This window comes from Poecilia mexicana, unplaced genomic scaffold (assembly GCF_051168715.1).
Source record: "Poecilia mexicana isolate PSO_F unplaced genomic scaffold, ASM5116871v1 scaffold_18, whole genome shotgun sequence".
NCBI lineage: Eukaryota > Metazoa > Chordata > Actinopteri > Cyprinodontiformes > Poeciliidae > Poecilia > Poecilia mexicana.
Window position 1 is genome coordinate 9628791 of NW_028263387.1, and position 21400 is coordinate 9650190.

A 21400-nucleotide genomic window follows, 5' to 3' on the forward strand; every position below is an offset into this window, starting at 1 on the left:
TGGGAACGAAGGATGCTAAGTGTTGCTAGCTGGTTGTAAGTTTGCTGATTAATTATCTTCATTTAATTATAAACAGTGCAGTAGAGATATATAGCTTACGTTGGTTTCATAAATAATAATTTTATTGTGACTTGTATGATTATTACTATAGCAATCATTCAGTTTCAAGTTATAACTGCATGGAGGCTGTTTGTTGCAACTTATACTTTAATTCATAAACTAACCTGGTTTTAATTAAGCTCCATAAGAGAGAGAGACTTTGATATTGTGAGGTTGTTGTTCTAACTCGTTCATCAATGTTTTTGTCTTCAACATCTAAGCAAATGAAAGAGGAAGCCAGAGAAATCAGGTGTTAGGAAACTAAAGACTTTTCTGTCTCAGAAGAGGCTCTGACTCCACCAGATCACCAACCAGCTCTGAAGATGAACCTTCACATTGTCTTCATGATGTAAGTTTGTTTTTGTTATTTTTAATGAGGAGCTAGCTACATTTTCAACAACAAAAACTGGTGTGTTACCAACACAAAGTGCTTAATAAACATGATTTGATTTAAAGATAACTGGACAGAATTTATGTTTTCGCATCCACCTGAATAATGTGTAGTTGCGCCCCTGGGCACCACCAGCCCCCTCGCTCCTGTTTGAAACATGTCAACAGTATCATAAAGTGTCATTCAGTAAATAATGACAATTTTAATGAAGATTTGCTTTAAAAGTTGGATGAAAGGGTTTATGTTATGTTTATGACAGTGTCATGTCAGTCTTATTATGCACACCCCATCAAATAAAGTGTTACCAAAGTGGTAATATATTCAAAGCACAATGTAATTAATTTCACCTGTAAAGTGTGTTGTAATGGATCCTTCTGTGTTCTGGTACCTGATGTGTTTGCACTACTGATGTGTGTATGAAGCATGCAATGTACAAAGTGGCAAAGAAGAAGAATCAAAGACATTAAGTAACAATAAAGTGTACTTCATTAGCAATTATAATAAACCAAAACTGTAATTGCAGCATACTAATAATATATATATATATATATATATATATCTAAGCTAATATATCTTTATACAAAATGCAGAAATTGATTTTCTTGTTGAGAGAACAACTATAAACATACAAAATGCTGCTTTTTAAAAGGACATACTTTTAAAACCTGATCTAAGTGATTTCAGTTCACACAAAACTTTATCTGATCCAATTTCTGTTCATGTCTTATGTTTGTATTCGACAGCTACTTACATCAGTTTCATAAAATGTTTGCTAGCTCATGTTGTATCACAGAAACATTTGATTATATGAATTCTTTTTATATCACAATAACAAAAACTCAGTTCAGTTCAATCTGAACCACCAGAAAGCTGACAGGCATTTTGATTTCATTCCTGATCAGATTTCAGAATAAACTGCAGCAGGATTCCACTTTCCTGTAAAGAAAAGGTGTGAGAACGTAACACATGTTTATGTCATCATTTGTAAAAACAATTTTAACCATGAAAACTTTACAGCAAATTTTCAAAGATTGACTATATATATTTTACTCTATATTATAAAGTAGCAGCAAATTTTACCTCTGAATATGAAAGTCAAATACACTATGTATATATACATATAGTCATTTAACAAATTACTTATTATAAATTATATGAAATGACATTGTATATTTACAAATTCATCTCAATGCAGAGTTCACATACCTTGTTGTTTTCTTCTCACTATAGTGACTCTTAGCATTCAATGGATTCTAAAATAAAAACCAGATCTCAGTATTTTTAGAGCACAACGATCATCTGCAGGAGATATTATTCGGTTTGAAGATGCAGAAGCTGTGATGAACTGAAATCAGTAGTTCTACGTTATGTTGAAAACAAATCACCATAATTTCTCATCCAATCAACAACAAGCAACATTTATCCACAGACAAAACAAACTATTCATGCAGATGAAAGTCTGTTATCTAGAACTCTCAAAGTCCTCAGCTGGTTTTCTGATCTGACAGATTCTGATGGTTTCTACTTGTAGCATGTAGATGCTAAAAGGGAAAATGATTGCCTGAACAGCATGTTGAGTTTTAATAGCATGTAGTAGAGCTGGTATGAGGTCACATTTCAGAGAAAACATTAACTGGAGCTGCAGCTGAAATCACCTACCTTTGTTTTCTGTTGTTCATATTTGTGTAAATGTGATCGTCCTCTGGGTTAACAGCCCTCCCTGTCAATCATCAGAAATAACAAACGACAATATTTAAGTTAAAGAAGGGATAAAATTAATAAAATAAAATGTACAGAGGGATATAATCTGTATAACAAATGTTTTCCTTAAGAGAACAGGAGGAAGCAAAAACAACAAAGTTCCCAAAGCAGATTAATTCTGCAGGAAAAAAAATGTGTCTGAGTCGAAGCGAGCAAAGCATCAACTATTATGTTTAGTACAGTAGGACCAACACTGAAAAACATTCTTAAACTAGAGTGTTGGTTACATTTTACTGGTTGGTCAAATGTAACCAGCCTATAACCAGCTCTGGTACAGATACTGGCAAAAGGTCTAAAATAACAACAAGACATGGAGAAGGAAACCTAAACCCAGGTATAGGTGGATGAATATTATTTTATTATTATCTTGCATATCTAAAGTCTAAATATATGAATTTCTTTGTGTTTAATGTGCTTTTCAAAGTAGTAAAACTCGTTAGCTGAGTACTTGGATTGATTTATTTGTGTGTTTAATTTCAAACCATTTCAACCCAGACAGCTGTTGAAACGGCTTCAAGAAATAAATCTTACTAATGTTAGAGGCTGGCTGGATTGTTTCATACTCAGAAGTATCACCTGCAAAATAATAAAACGGTCAAGGTTAAAATTATAGCATGAATTTAAGCAGATTAATATTCAGTCTGTAACCAGTATAACCTAACAGAAGCTTCATGTAACCCTACAAGTTTATGATACTGTTGTAATTTGAAAATTGAGTATTTTCCTATAGTTCAGGTTAAAAGTTTGAAAAATCCCCAGTGAGTAGCAGGAGAATACACTTTGTAAAAACAACAGAGTTACTAACCATGAAGCAGAGAGCTGTAAACTTGACTCTCTGCCTGGTTGAGTCCTTGATTTGTGGAGGAGCTCTGACTGCTGACCTCTGACCTAAATTATGGAAAAATTAAACTGAAATTAAATTCACTGAAGGATTGTTGAGAAAAGTAAATATCAGTTTACTGACCTGATGTACCATGAATCTGTGGATGAGGGGAACAAAGTAAACTTGTTGCATTATGGTGAATTTATCCTCAGTTTTGTTAAAACAGCCAAATAAATTAAAATCATTTGATTTTTTTATGTATCACTTCACATCCCACAACAGTATGAGAAGAAAAAAGTCTCACATTTGGACCGACTGCAACGCCACCATGACAGCAGGAGAATGATGAGAATAAAGAGAACGACTCCAACAACTGGTCCAACGATCAACATGACAGGAAATGAAGAGCTGACAGGACTGGATACAGTTACTGGAAATAAGAAACATTAAAAAGGAATGGAGATGGAAAAACATCTGCATCACACCCTCAAAAAGATCCACAATTTTCTCCCCAAACAACTAAATGGATTCACCAAAGAAGACACATGAAGTCTTTAAAATCCTCCTCACCTCTAACAGACATCCAGCTTCTTGGTGAATCTTTTCCTGAATGTTGACATTTGTAGAAACCTTCATCTGACTTTGACACTGCAGAGATCTTCAGCTCCCCTCTGCTGTCATTCTGGATGAGTTTATCATTATGATAGAAAAACACATTGGAGAGAAGTTGTTGTGTTTTATCTCTGCAGCTCAGAGTAACAGGATCTCCTTCAGTCACAGGATGAACAGGACTCAGCAGGATTATATTATTAATGTCTGTAAAACAGATAAAATTAAATTTCAGGCATTAGTTTCAAACTTGGAGCTGTATGTCATTAACGAAAATATTTTACGTTTACAAAAATCAGAATATATTTTGATTTCAGACAAATTATTTGTAGTGGATGTTTAAAAAGTGACTTCTAAATAATCACTTACACACAAATGATGTTGTGCATTTAAAACAACTGAATTTGACCGTCATGAAGTAAAACACAGAACCTCCAGTTTTAGAAAGAATCCATTTGTTGGAAGAAAATTATCATTTGATTTTATGTTATGATTCTTACTTTTCTAAAAGTTAAATTGTATTTTTGTTGGAGTGAAAAATGATTAATTCATAAATATTGAGTTTTACAATGATGAAGATATAAGAAACATTCTGCACTGTATAAATATGAAATATATACGATAGATAAGAATCTGAAAGAAAAAGTTTATAAATCACAACCCACCATGTACAGTGATGTTCACTGCATTGCTGAACTCTCCTGATACAGACTCACACCAGTAAACTCCACTATGAAACTGGTAGCTGTCGGTACATGTAGATCCAGTCATTCTCCTCCAGATGGAGCAGTCTGACAAGTAGCCTATTTCTGTAAATATCCACTTCACTATCCACCCAGCAGAGTTTCTCTCACAGCTCAGAGTCACAGATTCAGATCTGAAGTGTTGAACTCTGTCAGGATTCACTGAGAGAGAAGCTGCTGGACGAGGATCTGGAAAATAAATATAGAAACATCCAAATCATCTATGGCTTTCAAATATACATTTTATCAAAGCAATAAATTAATCAAACAAAATGTTTTCAACAAAAACTTTGTCTCAAAAGACAAACTGCAGTTCATGAGTGATTTTGGTCAGAGGGGGGTTGTTGTCAAATACACCAAAACTTTTACTTTTCACTTCATCATTTTATGTTTTTATTGTGCTTTGGATAAATCCAACAATATTTGAAAACCAAGATAAAACTTTAACATTTCTTTTTTATATTGATAATGAATCCAACAACTTTAAATTACTGTTAAGGATAAAGTTCATGGATCAGTAGAAATAATGTAAAAACATCATTTTTTACTCACTGAGTGGAGACACACAGATAAACTGACCTGCTGACCAGACAAAAGTTGGATCTCTGTATTCTGGTTTTCCACTTCCTGCTTCACACACATAACCTGCTGTGTTATTGAGTCCATGAACAATGTAGACGTTCTCATCAGTCCCATCAGAGCTGCCAGGCAGCAGCTCATAGTTGTAGAAGATGTTTAATGGTTTAGGAACAGCTTTATACCAGAAGAACCTGGTTCCTGCAGGTGGATGTTGAACCTCACAGCTCAGAGTCACTGAGGCTCCAGGACTCAGCCATGATGGAGACACAGAGAGTTCATCTGTTGGAGAGAGTTTTTCTATGTCAATAAAAGGCTTCAGTTTAAAGAAAAATATCTCTTATATAATAACTCAGTGTAATTAGAGAACTCAGATTATTTCCAGACAGTTGGTAAAACATTTTATTCCTCTTGCGTTTCTGCATTTTATGAAGGAATTCATGCAGTTCTAACTTTGAAATATTTCATTTTCTCAAACCCTCAGAAATGACTCGATGAGAAAATTAGTTTTTATTTATGTTAGCTATTCTTGTGTAATTGTCAAAAATATACCTTTAACTAAAGGTTTGTACCTTAAAAACTAAGAAAGCTCTGGGAGGAAACAAACATTTGTGCTCAACCTATAACACATATTTTAATTAAAATATCAGTCGTTTCGTATCTGTAAGGAAGAAGTGGGTTGGTAATCCAAAGAATCAGACCAACTAGTTTAAAGAACAAACATTGATAATGAAAAAACCTTAATCTTTTAACTAATTATCACTTATTTGCATCAAACACATTAGAAAATGTGCAATAATGTTTTTATATGAAAGATTTATGACCAACTTACACACAGTTAATATGACAGCATCGCTCCAGGCTGTTGAGTCACTCCCATTAGTTCCTCTGCAGCTGTATTCTCCACTATGAGACTCATTAGCTGAATGTATGTTAATGTATTCATTGGATGTTTCAGGTTTATTTAACCTGGTTGATCTCCATTCATACGTCCACTTTGTTCCTTTTCCTCCTGGGATCCGACACTGGAGATAAACTCTCTCACCTTTGTATATCAGAGGCCCGTTGTGTTTCAGGACCACAGTGGCTTGAATGGGACCTGTTCACATAAACAACATGAATGTATTAGTTTAAAAGAAACATTAAGTCAACAAAAAAAATATATATATTTTTGATATATCTTTTGATTTAAAAAATATATATATCATCATTCATCAAGTTGAATGATGACTAAAATAGAGCTCTCTGTCTATTTCCACTTACATCCTCCACCAACCAAAGCAACTAAACTCCAATTAGTTGAGTTTTGCTTGGAAATCACATTTGTTACATAATGTATTAAATAAATAAATATCCCTGAGCATACTATGTTAAAAACTGTACATTATGACTGTAAACAAGGATGTCTAAGATTTTAAAATGTCCTGCTACGTTATTTTATAATGTATTTAGTGGTTTTAAGTGTGAATGTAATATGAAGGTTATGATGTTTGGATTTTGCAGCAGCCAGCGTCTGAACCCAAGACAAGTTTCTTTTGGGACAACAAAATTTGTCTCACCTTATGTTCATTTTACATTTTATTAAATTTATAACATTACTTTTTTAAAGTTCCACACAGAAACATCAGATAATACTGCATGAAATAATCTGCTGGAATAATTCTTCATTTTCTTCAGGCATGTGGAGCATAAGTCAGTTTTTAATTCTGGTAAATCTTTTTTTCAGCTCTTCACAGACCTATTAAGTTTTCTGTAAATTTCTATTTTCTATTTTTACGTTGAAGTGAAAAGTGAATAAATGTAAAAATGTGATGAAAGTTTTCAATCAATACGACAGACCTCGTCTACTTTTAAGGGAAGGATTAAAACAAAGTTGATCAAACTTATAATTAGACTTATTAGATTATTCTGAACTATATCTGTAATTAGGAGCTAATGATTCTGACCATCTTTACTCTGCTACTGTCTCACTATTCTCAGTTACTCATTATCTACATTTATTGCTGCCATTAACTTCATGTTCTCCCTCCACTTTTATGAATTATGTGTAGCTTTCTCAACATGTTCTAATAAATGACCATGATTAATAAACAGGAGGTTATTTATCTATTATTCAGCAGCAAATCAATAAAGTACTATTTTGACAAAAAGACAGTTATGTCAACATATTTTCCCACAGGCGTCCCAAACGTAGGATCCTCTGATATCGTTTACCTCTTTTTCAAATGTAAATGCATTAATAAATATTCTGTTAAAATCAATGCAGCAAATTAGAACAGAGGCCCGAAAGAGAAACTGAAGGAAAAAAAGAAAAAGAAAAAAAACATTCTCATGTGCACCAGACACCTGATGGCATCTGATGGCATCTTGTGCGCAGAAGAAATTTAAATTTTTATTTTCACTTCAATGTCCCTCTAGGGGCTCCATACATTCTCAACTAGAGATGGTTAATTGAATGTTTATTTCATTTTCTCACTTTAGAATGAACTCTGAGAGAAAATGTTATTGTTTTTACTTTAACATCCTATTATTATTATCTGTTCTTGCATAACTATCAATAGTTATATACCTTTAAACTAAGACAGACTTGAATTAAATCAAACTTCTGTGCTGAACTCAAGACATAAATTAAATTGTAATTTCAGCCATTTGTACCAGTGAGGAAGAACAAGTTTGGAAAAAGGATGAAACCAATCAGTGACTGAAATATCTAAAATATTTACACTGACAGCAATTACTATGTAAACATAGTTTTAGAAAAACATACTCATCACTTACTCATACCAAACACATTAAAAAACTTGTAGTATTTATTGAAATATTTATGACCAACTTACACACAGTTAATACGACAACATCGCTCTTAATTCCTTATTCTAACCATAAACCAACTCACTTTAGATTCTAAAGTGAGTTTAGAATCTAAAGTGATTCTAAACTTTAGTTCTAAACATGAACTTTAGTTCTAAACATGAAAGTTTAGTTCTAAAGTTCCGGCGGAACCGGATTTAGTCCGGTTCCGCCGGACTAAATCGTTCGGCGGAACCGGCCCGCCGAACGCTAAATGCATTATCATTATTCATGAAAAAACATATACTTCGTTTAATTGAAAATCTGCAGTTCCTATACTGTCCACGAGGGGCGCTGTGTTTTATTCAGAGCACACAACATGATGCAACACTGCAGCGGAACTAACAGCAGATGGCAGCACTGAGCTTCAGGTTCTGTAAACAAGTTGGATTCTATGCTTTACCAGCTTTTTATTTTGGCCCTGGCAACCTCATATTTCTCGTGCATGCTAACATACATACATGTTATGCATGCAAGTTTTTCTATATGTATGCATTTTATGCATCAACAAATGTACTTAATCAAATGTCTGTTTAAAACAGCTGACACTTAAGATTTCAAATGTGTGAAGCCAGATAATTTGTTCAAATTGCTTCCCAGATGTTGAAAATTGATTTTAAATCTTTTCTTAATTTTTGTCTGTTGTATTTTGTGATGCAGGACAGTGTTTTTAAGTTCCAAAAACTGTCAATAAATGTTTTGCAACATTGTACAATCTCTGAGATCAGTTCTTATGCATAATGCACTTAAATAAATGCTTAACTGAGTAAAAGTATTGTTGAAATTGCAGATACCTTTCTTAAAAACTGAGATTATTCATAATATATTTTGTAAAAGTGAAATTCGTTCAATATAAAAATCAACAACAAGTCCACTTTTATTGGTTCTATTTAATCTTGCAATGAGTTTATTGTGTGGCCCCCTGCAGATCAGATTAAGCTGTATGCGGCCCCTAAACCAAAATGAGTTTGACACCCCTGCTTTAGAACCAACTCAAACCTTCACAACAAATTAAAATAACATCATAAAAGGCTGTGTTTTGCTTGGCACTCACATTTTTCACCAAATAAATAGCTCTTTACCAACCACTTTTTTCACTTACACTTTTAAAAACACTGAGCAAAATAATTTGCCATAACAATTATTCTCTTCATTTTCTTTAGGTAATTAGCGACTAAAGCAACATTTTCATCTGGTAAAACTATTTTCAGCTGTGGGCAGAATTTTTGTAGCTTTCTGTGCATTTTTACAGTTAAGTTGACAGAATGTGATAAAATGGGAGTTAAAACAGCTTGTTAAACACAGAGATGCTTTCCTGTCAGCTCATGGTATCGTGGCTTAGTTATTGGTGTTGATCTCTTAAATGTTCATTTATATTCTCAGAGTTTCCTGTGTTGTCACCTGGTCTGCAAAACAACTAAAATCTTATCTGTCAAACATTTGACGTCAACCTTAACAAATATAGACAGGAACATATACATTAAAAAAAGACTCGTATGTCTGCAGTACAAGAATAGAAAACAGCCAAACAAGAGCAACAGTTCACCACACAAAAAAAAAAAGATTTCAGATTAAAAAGCTAATAAAGCTAATAAAAGATAATAAAATATATTGCTGCTACCGATTTACTGGACCAGTGTATGAAGGTTTTGTGGTGACACTCGTCTCATAATGCCCCCTTAATCTTTTTAAGTTATTAGGTAAAGTTATTATAAAGATAATTAAAGTTTTTCTACACCTTCTTGTTTCTGTTGTGAACAAATGACTTATTAATACAATTTGCACCAACAGTTAAAGAGAAGCTACAATTATATTTATTTTACATTCAAGAAATGTGTCTCACCTTGGGCGAATCCACTGATGACTGAACTGAACACTGTACAAAAAAAGAAACATTTATGAAAAACTCAGAACAAAGGATAAGTTAACAAAGACAAACTGGTATTTTAAGGCATTTCAAAAATCTTTTTTTGTTGTTTTGTTTTTTCAATTATACATGTTATGTGTATTAACTCTTATTTAGAAAAATTGAGTTTATTAGTCATCCATTATAAGGCGGGGTACACTCCGGGCAAGTCGCCAGTCCATCGCAGGGACAATAGTAAATGGCTTTGTACTTGTTTTATCAAGTTCAGAGGACCCAAAGCGCTTCACACTAGTCACACCCATTCACAGTAGGAACTCACGCATGCACAGGGAGAACATGAAAACTCCACGCAGAAAGACCCTGAGCCAGCTTGTAAAGCAACTCCGCTACTAACTGCGCCACTGTGAGACCCCGTTTATCAGTCATGTATTTTTAAAGTGAATAAATTTACTTACAGAACAGCACGTAAAGCCAAGCGTGTCCCATCCTCACACCTGCTGAACAACTATAACCAGGAAGCCTTCTAGCTGTGAAAAAAGTAGAAGTTTCGAGAATTCTTCTTTTTCTTCTTACGTGTTTCCTTCCCATTTCTCAGAGTTTTAAAAACTGCAGCAGCTCAGACCGCAGCAGTTACTCAATATATTTATACTTCCTGTCCACTGCCCTCGTAGCGAGATGATGCTACGTGCGAGGTCTGAAAAATAGATGTAACCTATGACAGCATGGTCTAGAGTCATGGTGACAATTAGAGCAAATGAAGGGCTGCACTACTTTGAATTTGATGCGTGGTTTTTTAGGCATATGATCTGGTATTTTTATCTTTTTATTATCTTTTTATTATCTTTTATGTTTTTTGATAATCATTATTCTTTTTATTATCTTTTTATTATCTTTTAACTTGTTCTTTGCTTTATAATTTGATATAAAACTTATTCTGCTCAGATTATTGTGCTCATACGGATCACGTGAACAGGGCGTGCTTAGCGCTGGTTGACTTGGGTTGGGCTCTGATTGGTCTGCTGGTTCACGCTCTCAGCCCATGATTGGCTCATGGGCAGAGAGCGGCTACCTCTGATTGGATGGCTCGCCTGCAAGGATGGAAATGGCCATTCCCCCTTTGCACGCAGGCATCCCTTTGTTTAAGAGATAAAATATGAAAAAGCCCGCGGTTTTGGTCAGAGTCTGCTGTGGGTCGCGTTCGAACGCCCAGCTACGTTGATGCTGCTTGTCTCTAGGCCGAAGGCTCTCCGGCCACGTTTCACGAGGTAAGCGCTGGTAACTTGAATGAATCGAGCATCACGTGTTTAGTCATAGAGTGTTTTGTACTGTATTCCGTGGGGAATAAATCGAGCATATTTGTTCTAGCAGTAACAGTGTTTGATGCATGTTATTTTGCTGTAATCTGTGGGGAAATAAATCGAGCACATTTAATTCTAGCAGAAACAGCGTTTGGTTTCGTTATTGCCGCCGATCTCCTTCGACCCTGATTTAAAATTTCATAAAACAGCATAGCATCCGACTTTATTGAAGTCAATATTTTTAAGTTGTGAACAATTTACAGGGTCACACTGGAGAAAGCTAAGGGAGAAGATTAAAGAGATACGACATCTTTGACAGACACCAGTTAGATTACATCATCTCTAATAATACTACCGTCTTTCAGTGTTTCTTTCACCTATACCGCGACTGATGGTGAAGATGGTGACAATGATCTGGAAAATTGAGTAAAAGCCGCGCTCTTGAAAGCTGTGAGCTAAGCGCCCGCGAGCAGATCGAGCAACGTGACGTTTAGACTTGATGCTTACGTTGGTTCCCGTTCCTCCGTTTTCTCTGAAAGTAAGTCTTTATCATGTAAATATCTCTAAATCATCCAGTTTGAGTGAAAGGCAGCGCGCGCGGTCGGCGCAGAGATACAGAGATTCAGAGATGCGCGACCACGAGCCGCGACAGAGCGCGAGACCAAGGCGCAGGAACGGCGTATCTGGCGCCTGCCCTCTCTCGCCCTGTTCATTGCGGCTACTATAAACCTATATGAGGCATCTAGGTCACATTAATGCGTTAAAACCACATGTTGAATATGACGTGAATGTTTCTTCTCTGAACAGTGTTAGTGAAATAAAGACATTCCTCTGCAGTCACAGCAGTGTTGCATTGTGGGAGCTGTCCAGTGCTGAAACCGACAGTCAATACTGCCCGACCTCGGATGTGTTCGGACTTATCCGCTCCCCTGCAGCCGCCGGCTCGTCTCGCCTGCTCTGGCAGTTGACCGGGCAGAGCGGCTCGTCAAGCCGGGAGAGAACGACCGTCTCCCGGCATATTGCTTTCAAACTCCCGCTGGTTTTCGGCAACGACTTAAAAGCAAAAAAAAGATAATGTCTAATGTTAATGTTTGCTAATTTTAATATTAGTGTTACCGTTATTTACAAATACATTTATTTAAAGTTGGTGCTGAAAGTTATTCAGCAGTTTGTGTTTAAGTTAAGTTTTACTTCTAAATTAAATTATATGTGTCATTTTATTTTATTATGTGCTATATTTATTTTTAGGAACATAAAATTATTCTGAACATTTGAAATTATTGCTGGCTAATTACAAGTTATGTGCAGTGGAGACAGCTATAAGATTGAATTAAGTCATTCTTAAAGTTTGATTTGTGATTTTGTCTTTTCTGTTAGATTTTGTAATTTTACATCCAGGATCTTCAGGAGAATTAAGCGAAACCCAAACTCTTTGTTCTCAACAAAGACCTTCTGTATGGCCAAGAATAAAACAACAAAAAAAACAACAACAGAATATTTATCCATTCTAAACAGATTAAACTGTGTCTATGAACATTTCTTCTGAGCTTCAATACCTTGAGAGAACCAACTCATGCAGTCGTGTTTTTTGTCAGCATAAACTATGATACTTATTAAAAGCCTTAGCTAACATAATTATACTGTGTGCTTTCAATAAAATATCAAAAAACAAACATGAGGGGATTTTTTTCTTCCTTTTGAGTAAATCTAACTCAATTCAGTCTGTATTGTTTTCATGTTTATGAATTTATATAACTGTAAAATTATGAAATTGGTAGGAATCCTTTGGTTGAAATTTTCTAAATGAAACAGTTCACTGTCTTATAGTACAGTAGATAAAGCTACTATAATAGCTCTAGTGAATGTTAAAAGGTGGTAAAAATAAACTGAACTCAAGGTGATGTTCAGTCTGCTTGGCTGAAATCTGTGATTTTTTTACTCCTTTAAAACGCGCAAAACACTTTAATGTACGTTTCACTTGTGGTTGTTCTTAAAATCTCTAATTAATTTCCATTTATGCTTGAAATACTGACCTCTGGTGGCAGGTGGTGGAAACTGCAGCAGATCTTGTTTTAGTATTTTCTTAAATACCATCAATATTTAAATTATTTAATGAGTGTTCTGTAAAGAAATTCATCATTTCAGTTGTAGAGTTCACCTATTGAGGTGCTACATTTCATTTAGATGTATAAGGAGGATCATTATTTAACCTCTGTATGAATCTTGGTTGAATATAATTACATTTTTACCTAGGAAGAGCAAAAGTTAACAGATCAAATCCATATTTATTACGAATAAATCACATTGAATTAGAATTGATAAATGATTTTCATTAGCCAGACTGTGAAGCTGAAGTGACCTCTTGACCTCTCTGTCTGGTCTCTTTGACATGGTGTGTGACAGAGTCCAAAGAAAACACACAGCATGTGTGATACGTGTCTCATGCTGAAACCTGGATGTCCGGAGACGGAGAGCTGAGCGCGGTCGAAACCAGAAACACAAATAAGGTTCAGCACCGAAACAGAAAAGGTTCATGCAAAAATGATGAGTCTGAGAGTCTGGATGTCATATGAGTCTCTTCCCTCTCTTTTAGTTCTACGTTACAGGGGATTTTTCTGTAGTTTAAATATTCAAATGATAAAATATTCAAATCAATCATTTCTTTAGTCGCCTGTGTTGGCCATACATCGTCATTTGGCCATTAGCAGTCGATAAAAAAAACAACCAACTCAGTGAAAAAGAACTAGATGTAAGTTTCAGCTCAATACTTTGTCTCTGCTCTCCCAGAGTCAACTAGACTCTCTGCTTTCTGGTACATTATAATTATATAATATATGTTTCTGGATTCTCAAAGGTTTTCTCAATTGTTGAATGTGCGGTGTTCTTTTTATGACTTTTAATTGGGTTTTTATGCTGTAAAGCATTTCGACTCCCTTGTTCTCTGCAAATAAATGTGACTGATTGATTGATAACACAGGAATATGTTTCATGTTTCAGGTCAGTGTTACATCATCATCTGTCAGCTCCATCAGTTTCACTACATTAATGAGAATAAGACCTGGACTGAAGCTCAGCAGTACTGTAGAGAGAATCACACTGACCTGGTCACAGTGTCTAACATGAAGGACATGAAGAGACTCACCAACGTCTCAGCTGGAGACCCTCTGGGTGAACTCATCCTCCACCTCGTTTTGTAGATGTTTGGCTCTTCTGCTGCAGCAAAACATGACTTTAAAAATGATGTTGCTTCATGTTATTAAAGCTAAAGTTTAATCAGTAATACTTTCATAACACATTGATGTCACATCATGATTTCTTGGTTAATGTCAAGTTGTCATGACATTCTGAATAATGTCAAATTTGTATTAAAAGTGTCACGATTTACCGAATGACACTTTATGACAACAGTCATAAATATTCATGAAGACTTACTCATGTTCATGACAGGAGTTATGTCATGTTTATGATGGTGTCATGACAGTCCTACTCAAAACCCGTTAAATAAAGTTTTACCCAAAGATTTAAAGGAGAGCATCATTTTTCTTTGCAATTTTCAGGTTTGTATAAGTGTGAAGGTGTGAATACTTTTGAAGGGTTGTAAGTTTCATTGGAAATCTAAATGTAGACATATTTTATGTAAATATTGCCAAAAAAACAAATAAAAGAAAACATGTCTCTCCATAAACTGCTTGTATAACAACAGACAGTGTAACCAACGGCAACACATTCCAAAGATGAAGGAAACCTCTGTGATGTCACAGCCAGAGTCATGCTTGTGATGTCATCAGCTCTGTATGTTTGTAACAAACTTCTACCTTCTTGTCTTTGCTTGCTACACCACTGACGTACGCATAGCACTTCAGGAGTTGTGAGATTTGAAAAATCATTGTTTGGAAAAAACATGTCCAATCAAAAGCAACAGCGCCGCAACGGTGGGAGGAAACCCCAGCCTTGTGATCAACATCAGCAACCTTTGCAGGAGAACAGACCGGCTCCTGCTGGCGTCCAGGAGAACCAAAGGTTGGCCTCCATCCAGAGAGACCTGGAGAACACAAAAGCTGAGCTGAAGAAGCAGAGGAAACTTAAAGAGATGTTCGCCAGCCAGCTCAAAGAGATGGAAAAAGACCTGATGGCAGCAGAGGAGCACCAATCTAAACAAGAAGACGACAGAATCAATCAGGCCCAACAAATTGTAGAAGATTTGAGAGCGGAGAAAGATAATCTCCAAGAGAAAATGTCCTGCCTGGAGGAAATGAATGAACTTCTGAAGAGTCAGCTGGAGCAGATAAACATTTCATACCGAGAACTGAACTGGAGATACGAATCAGACGTTTCTGCTCTGAGGCAGCAAATGAATCGTGAGAAAGAAGTCAGTTTAGAAAAAACAAAGAATGACCTTCAACTCATTGAGGCTCTCAGAGCAGAAAACAACGACCTGAGTCAAAAGATGGAACAACAACTTTCATTGTTAAAGCAGGAATCGACTCAGGTCATTGAAAATCTCCAAGGGTCTCTAGAGCAACGTTCAGTTTGTTACCAGGAACTCAGAGCAAGGTATGAAGCAGAGGTTTCTGCTCTGAGGCAGCAAATGAATCGTGAGAAAGAAGTCAGTTTAGAAAAAACAAAGAATGACCTTCAGCTCATTGAGGCTCTCAGAGCAGAAAACAACGACCTGAGTCAAAAGATGGAACAACAACTTTCATTGTTAAAGCAGGATTCAACTCAGGTCATTGAAAATCTCCAAGCTTCTCTAGATCAAAGTTCAGTTTGTTACCAGCAACTCAGAGCAAGGTATGAAGCAGATGTTTCTGCTCTGAGGCACCACGTGGAAGCTCATAGTCACCAGCTGAACCTTGAGAGAGAAGCTCATTTAGAAAGAACAAAAAGTGACCACCAGCTAATTGAGGCACTAAGAGTGGAAAACCACAGCATGAATCAGAGGATGGCAGGACAGCTTTCTTTGCTACACCAGGAATCAACTCAAGCGATTCATAATCTCCAAGTTTCTCTGGAACAAGCGACAATCTCATACACTGCCATAAAACATCAAGCGGAAGAATTTAAGCAGAGCATCGATCAAAAAATGGAGGAATTCTCAAACAAAATGCTGAATGATCAAAATATTATTGACAAACTTGGAGCTGAGAGAGATCATTTGCAAAAAGAACTGACGGCTCTCCAGCAACGGTACTCAAGCTGTGAGTTTTACTATAAAAGGGAGCTGGAGACACTGAAAAACGAGCTTAAAGAAAGAGACGACTTTGGACCACCGAGGAGGAAAGTGGCAAGGCGTCAACTCTAGTTATGAACAACGCTACCCCAGTAAGCAGTGGTGCCCAAAGTCGGTCCTGGAGGGCCGGCATCCTGCATGTTCTAGTTCTCTCCCTGGTGGTAGTAACAACCTCCTCAGCATGTCTATCTTCCTCTTAGGCCTCTAATGAGCCATCATTTGATGCAGGTGTGTAAAACCAGGGAGAGAAACATGCAGGATGCCGGCTCTCCAGGACCGACTTTGGGCACCACTGTGTTAGAGGACCCAGTAGAGGCAGTCGCCAAAGAAAGATCAGTGTGGAAAAAGATACGACACAGTTTGAGGCTCATGAAACCACAAAACTAGAAGAAAAGCAAGAAAACCTCTGTAGCAAGCGACTAGAAAAAAGTGTCTAGTAAAGTTCTGAACTGTTTGCAAAACCCCAAAATACATGTATTATTTTAGATCCCCCCCCCCCCCCTCAAAAAAAAAGATGGCCTGGGTTTTCTCCGGGTACTCCGGTTTCCCCAGATTTCCAAAAGCCCAAATTACATCTTACATTTTAGACAACAAAAAAAAAAAAGGTTCAGCACAGTGATGCAGTGATTAAAACTGCATCTTCACAGAAACAACGTCTTCGTTCTCAACCAGGCGTCTCTTTATGTGGGAGTGTCTGTTCTCCCGTGTTGATGTGGGGTTTTCTCCGGGTGCTCCGGTTCGCCCCAGATTTTAAAAATGATATAAATTAGGGCGATTGACTAATGTAAATTGTCCTCAAAAATGTAGTATCAATATCTAGAAAATTGAATTTGCAAACAGTTCAAATTGGGGAAACAAATCAAAAAGTCAGTTTGTTGTGAGAAAAGAAAGAATCTTGTTCTAGAGGTCAGTCCTGAACCATTTAAAATTCTAAATTACGTCTCACATTTTAGACAAAAATAAATGGTTGTCACGGTGATGCAGCATCTTCACAGAAAAGAGGTCTTGGTTCTCAACCAGGCGCCTCTTTCTGTTTGTTCTACTCGTGTTTAGTGGGGGGTTTTCTCCGGGTGCTCCGGTTCCCCCCAGATGTAAAAAAATATGGATATTTTGGTGATTGACAAACAGGCACGTGCAGGGAGGGGGGGGGGTATTGAGCAACTGCCCCATTTGGCTCTTTGCCCCCAAGTGCCCTTTTGGTCAATTATTTTTATAATAATAATATTATTATTATTATTATTATCATTTCCTAAGCCCTCCTGTCACCTTGTTACCTTTGACCTTTTGCCCATGACACACAACGTAGTTGCCTCTCACACAGTGAGATACGGCGGCTAACTGCGGAGCTCAACGTAGCGAACGTTCCACATTACAGAACAGTTTTTGGTGAAATGAAAATAAAGTTTTTGGTGAATAAAGTGGAGTAGACTTGCTGCTTGTCAGATAACAGAAAACGCTGAACGTTGTATCGTTTCTGCTTCAGCTCGGAGTCGCGGTTTAAGCAGAGAGGTATTTATAGAGGCATTTATTCTAGAGTTAGGTAAATGTATCTTGAAGGAGAATAGCACTTAAATAAAAGTCCACTAAGGATAATAATTCAGAATTAAAAATAACTCACCCTGAGCTACCATGATGCATATAATGTATGTCATAATCAATACATGCATTATCCAATAATATATGTAATGTCTAATAAAAGTGTGTCATTAATGAAGGGGAGAAAAACTCAATCCAGACTTTAAGTAAGTTTAGTCTGGTTCTCAGAGTATGAAGTTAAATTTGTTTCACAATCATTCAATGAAATGAAAAAAATAAACTAACCTCAGTTAAGTAAAATAAAATTGTAATCAAAACATTTGGAATTGTAACAATTTATTTTTTTAAAACTAAAAGTTTTGATAGAAAAACTTCAAATTAAATAACTCATTTTTGCAAAACAAACTTTTATTTGCACACGTCAGAAATCTTTTGTTGTGATTTTAGGCCCTGCTCACGACGTCAAGTGAGAATCACAAGCAAAACTTTGAGTCAAACAAAAATTTAGAATAGCAAGAAAAGATTTTTGACATGTGCAAAAAAGTTTGTTTTGCAAATAATGTTTTCACTTCATGAGACAAAAATTTGTGATTCTAATTTTTAAAACGTTTTTGGTAACACTATTTGAAGGGGTGTGAATAAGAATGACATAACATCTGTCATAAACATGAAAGAGTCTTTATGAATGTTTATGACTGTTGTCATGAAGTGTCATTCGGTAAATAATGACACTTTTAATGCAAAGTTGCTCTAAAAGTTAAAAGTCCATTAAAAATGCCAACTATGCATTAAATTATCATAATTATCATGATTATCATAAATAATCATGCAAAGTTGGCATTTTTAATGGACTTTAAACTTTTAGAGCAACTTTGCATTAAAAGTGTCATTATTTACCGAATGACACTTCATGACAACTGTCATAAACATTCATAAAGACTCGTTCATGTTTATGACAGTGTCATGTCAGTCTTATGCACACCCCTTCAAATAAAGTGTTACCAAGTGTTTTAAGCCAAACTTTTTTTTTTGTTGAAAAAATCATTACAGTTCAAACTGTCTTGATCACAGTTTTATTTTATTTAATTGAGGTTAGTTTATATAAAAAAAATAAAAAATTCCCCTCTCACCCTCCGTGGGTGGTCTCTTTCATCCTCTGAGCTCGGGTCCTCTACCAGAGGCCTGGGAGCTTGAGGGTTCTGCGCAGTATCTTGGCTGTGCCTAGAACTGCACATTTCTGGACTGAGATGTCTGATGTTGTTCCTGGGATCTGTTTGAGCCACTGCTCCAGTTTTGGGGGTGACTGCCCCGAGGGCCCCGATGACCACAGGCACCACTGTGGTCTTCACCTTCCAGGCCTTCTCCAGTTCCTCTCTGAGGCCCTGGTATTTCTCCAGTTTCTCATGCTCCTTTTTCCTGATGTTGTGGTCACTTGGTATTGCTACATCCACCACAACGGCTTTCCTCTGTTCTTTATCCACCACCACAATGTCCGGTTGGTTCGACATTACCATCTTGTCTGTCTGGATCTGGAAGTCCCACAGGATCTTAGCTCGGTCATTCTCCACCACCTTTGGGGGTGTCCCCCATTTTGACTTCGGGGCTTCCAGTCCATATTCTGCACAGATGTTCCTGTACACTATGCCCGCCACTTGGTTATGTCGTTCCATGTATGCTTTCCCTGCCAGCATCTTGCACCCTGCTGTTATGTGCTGGACTGTCTCAGAGGCCTCCTTGCACAACCTACACCTTGGGTCTTGTCTGGTGTGGTAGATCTGAGCTTCTATTGCTCTGGTGTTTAGGGCCTGTTCCTGGGCGGCCAGGATGAGGGCCTCCGTGCTGTCCTTGAGTCCAGCTTTCTCCAGCCATTGGTAGGATTTCCTGATATCAGCCACTTCAGTTATTTGTCGGTGGTACATCCCATGTAGGGGCTTGTCTTCCCATGATGGTTCCTCCAGCACCTCGTCCTCTGTTCCCCATATATATATATATATATATATATATATATATATATATATATATATATATATATATATATATATATAGATATAGATATATATAAAGACCAGTCAAAAAAATCTTAAGAAGGTTCTAAGTAGAGCTTCACAATGTTAAAAGAAGAAATCAGTGTAAGAGACAAGAACTTTTGAGCAGGGAATTAATAGAAAACTGCATTTACACTCAAAAGTTTAAGACCGTAGTCTTTAAAAGCCAAAAGCTGTGCAAAAAATCTGGATTCCATGTCATTTTTTGTCAAGTCTTTACACTGTCAAGACCTCCTGATGGCAAAAGCAAAAAACTCACTGACTTTGAACGTGGTAGGATTGTTGAGCTGCATAAGCCTCTCACAACGTGCTGTTGCTGCTGAGGTTGGACGCAGTAAGAGTCATTTAGCATTTTTTAAAATGATCCTGAGGGTTATAGAACAAAAAAGTCAAGTGGTAGACCCAAAAAAATGTCACCAGCTCTGAGCCGCAGGATCCGATTGGCTGTCCGTCAAGACACGGGACGATCCTCTACCCAAATTAAGGCCATTACTGGTGTTGACTGCAGCCCAGTAGCAATCAGACGGCATCTGCGAGAGAAGGGCTTCAGAAACAAAAAACGTCCTCAAAGGCCACGTCTTCTTCAACGCCACAAAATTGCCCGTTTGGAAGCATGTCTAAACGATTGTTTGAAGTCATCGACAAGAATGGTGGAGCTACTCATTACTGAGTCCCTTTTTTTTGACACTTTGATTTCTGTCTTGGGGGGTTTTCGGTGGGTTTTTGAGATATGGTCTTAAACTTTTGATCAGCTGAAAAAAATCATATTTGAGTGTAAATGAAGTTTTCAATTAATTCTCCGCTCAAAAGATTTTGTCTCTTAAGCTGATTTCTTATTTTAATATTGTGAAGGTCTACTTAGAACCTTCTGAAGATCCAATAGTGGGAAAAGGCAAATTGTTACAATTTTTTAACTGGTCTTAAGATTTTGATCAGGAGTGTATATATGTGTTTATAGAATAATTGTCAAACAAATTGAACTCCATAGCAGAGGTCTCATTTTCTCTGAAATTAATATTATGCTGTGCTATGGCCTGAAAAACATATTGGTTTAAACACCAGGGTAAAGAATTGGTAGTGTGGTTTAATATAGTGTTTTGATCATAATTCATTATGTTTTACTTTTATCTGTTCAAAGCTGCCACATAAAGAAAGACGTCAGAAACAAAAACGAAATGATCTGCTTGAAGCAGCCAAAGGTGGAGGATTGTTGACCGACTGGGTCAGAACGAGTCCCGCAGGTAAGAACAAAAAAAAAATAATAAAGTTTCTTACCATGATCAACATGCCGTTTTTGGTAGTGAACAATATATTTAATATTACAAGGCAGCTGTTATGTTTTTATTATGTTAAGATGTAATAAATCTAGTTGTATATCTCACAATTGTTTATTAAACTCTGAAAGCTGTTTAATAAACAACAGAATATTGACTTTGTTAATATTCTGTCCTGAAATGCGGTTAGATGTGCCCTTTTTTTTTGAGCACCTGCCCCTTTAGTGGTCTCCGCTCGGCACTGCTCAGAGTGTTGGTGTTTTCTTTTTTCACAGACAAATAAAACACAAAATACACA

The 21400-nt window shown here is 36.5% G+C and overlaps 1 protein-coding gene across 2 annotated transcripts; it reads right to left on the bottom strand.

Moving 5' to 3' along the window:
• Positions 1-672: 672 nt before the first annotated feature.
• Positions 673-11586, bottom strand: LOC106911208 (B-cell receptor CD22-like). Of its 2 annotated transcripts, none has more exons than XM_088015421.1 (13): positions 10175-11586; positions 9696-9728; positions 6048-6101; positions 5006-5284; positions 4349-4615; positions 3645-3890; positions 3379-3504; positions 3216-3231; positions 3057-3139; positions 2783-2827; positions 2150-2210; positions 1697-1743; positions 673-1426 (listed from the first exon to the last, which is right to left on the bottom strand). In XM_088015421.1, exons 1-12 carry the CDS (start codon positions 10305-10307, stop codon positions 1734-1736), a joined length of 1353 nt encoding a protein of 450 aa, XP_087871547.1. In that variant the 5' UTR covers positions 10308-11586; the 3' UTR covers positions 673-1426; positions 1697-1733. The 2 variants fall into 2 exon arrangements, with proteins under 2 accessions (XP_087871547.1, XP_087871546.1); XM_088015420.1 differs by having other exon boundaries at positions 5835-6101.
• Positions 11587-21400: the final 9814 nt, after the last annotated feature.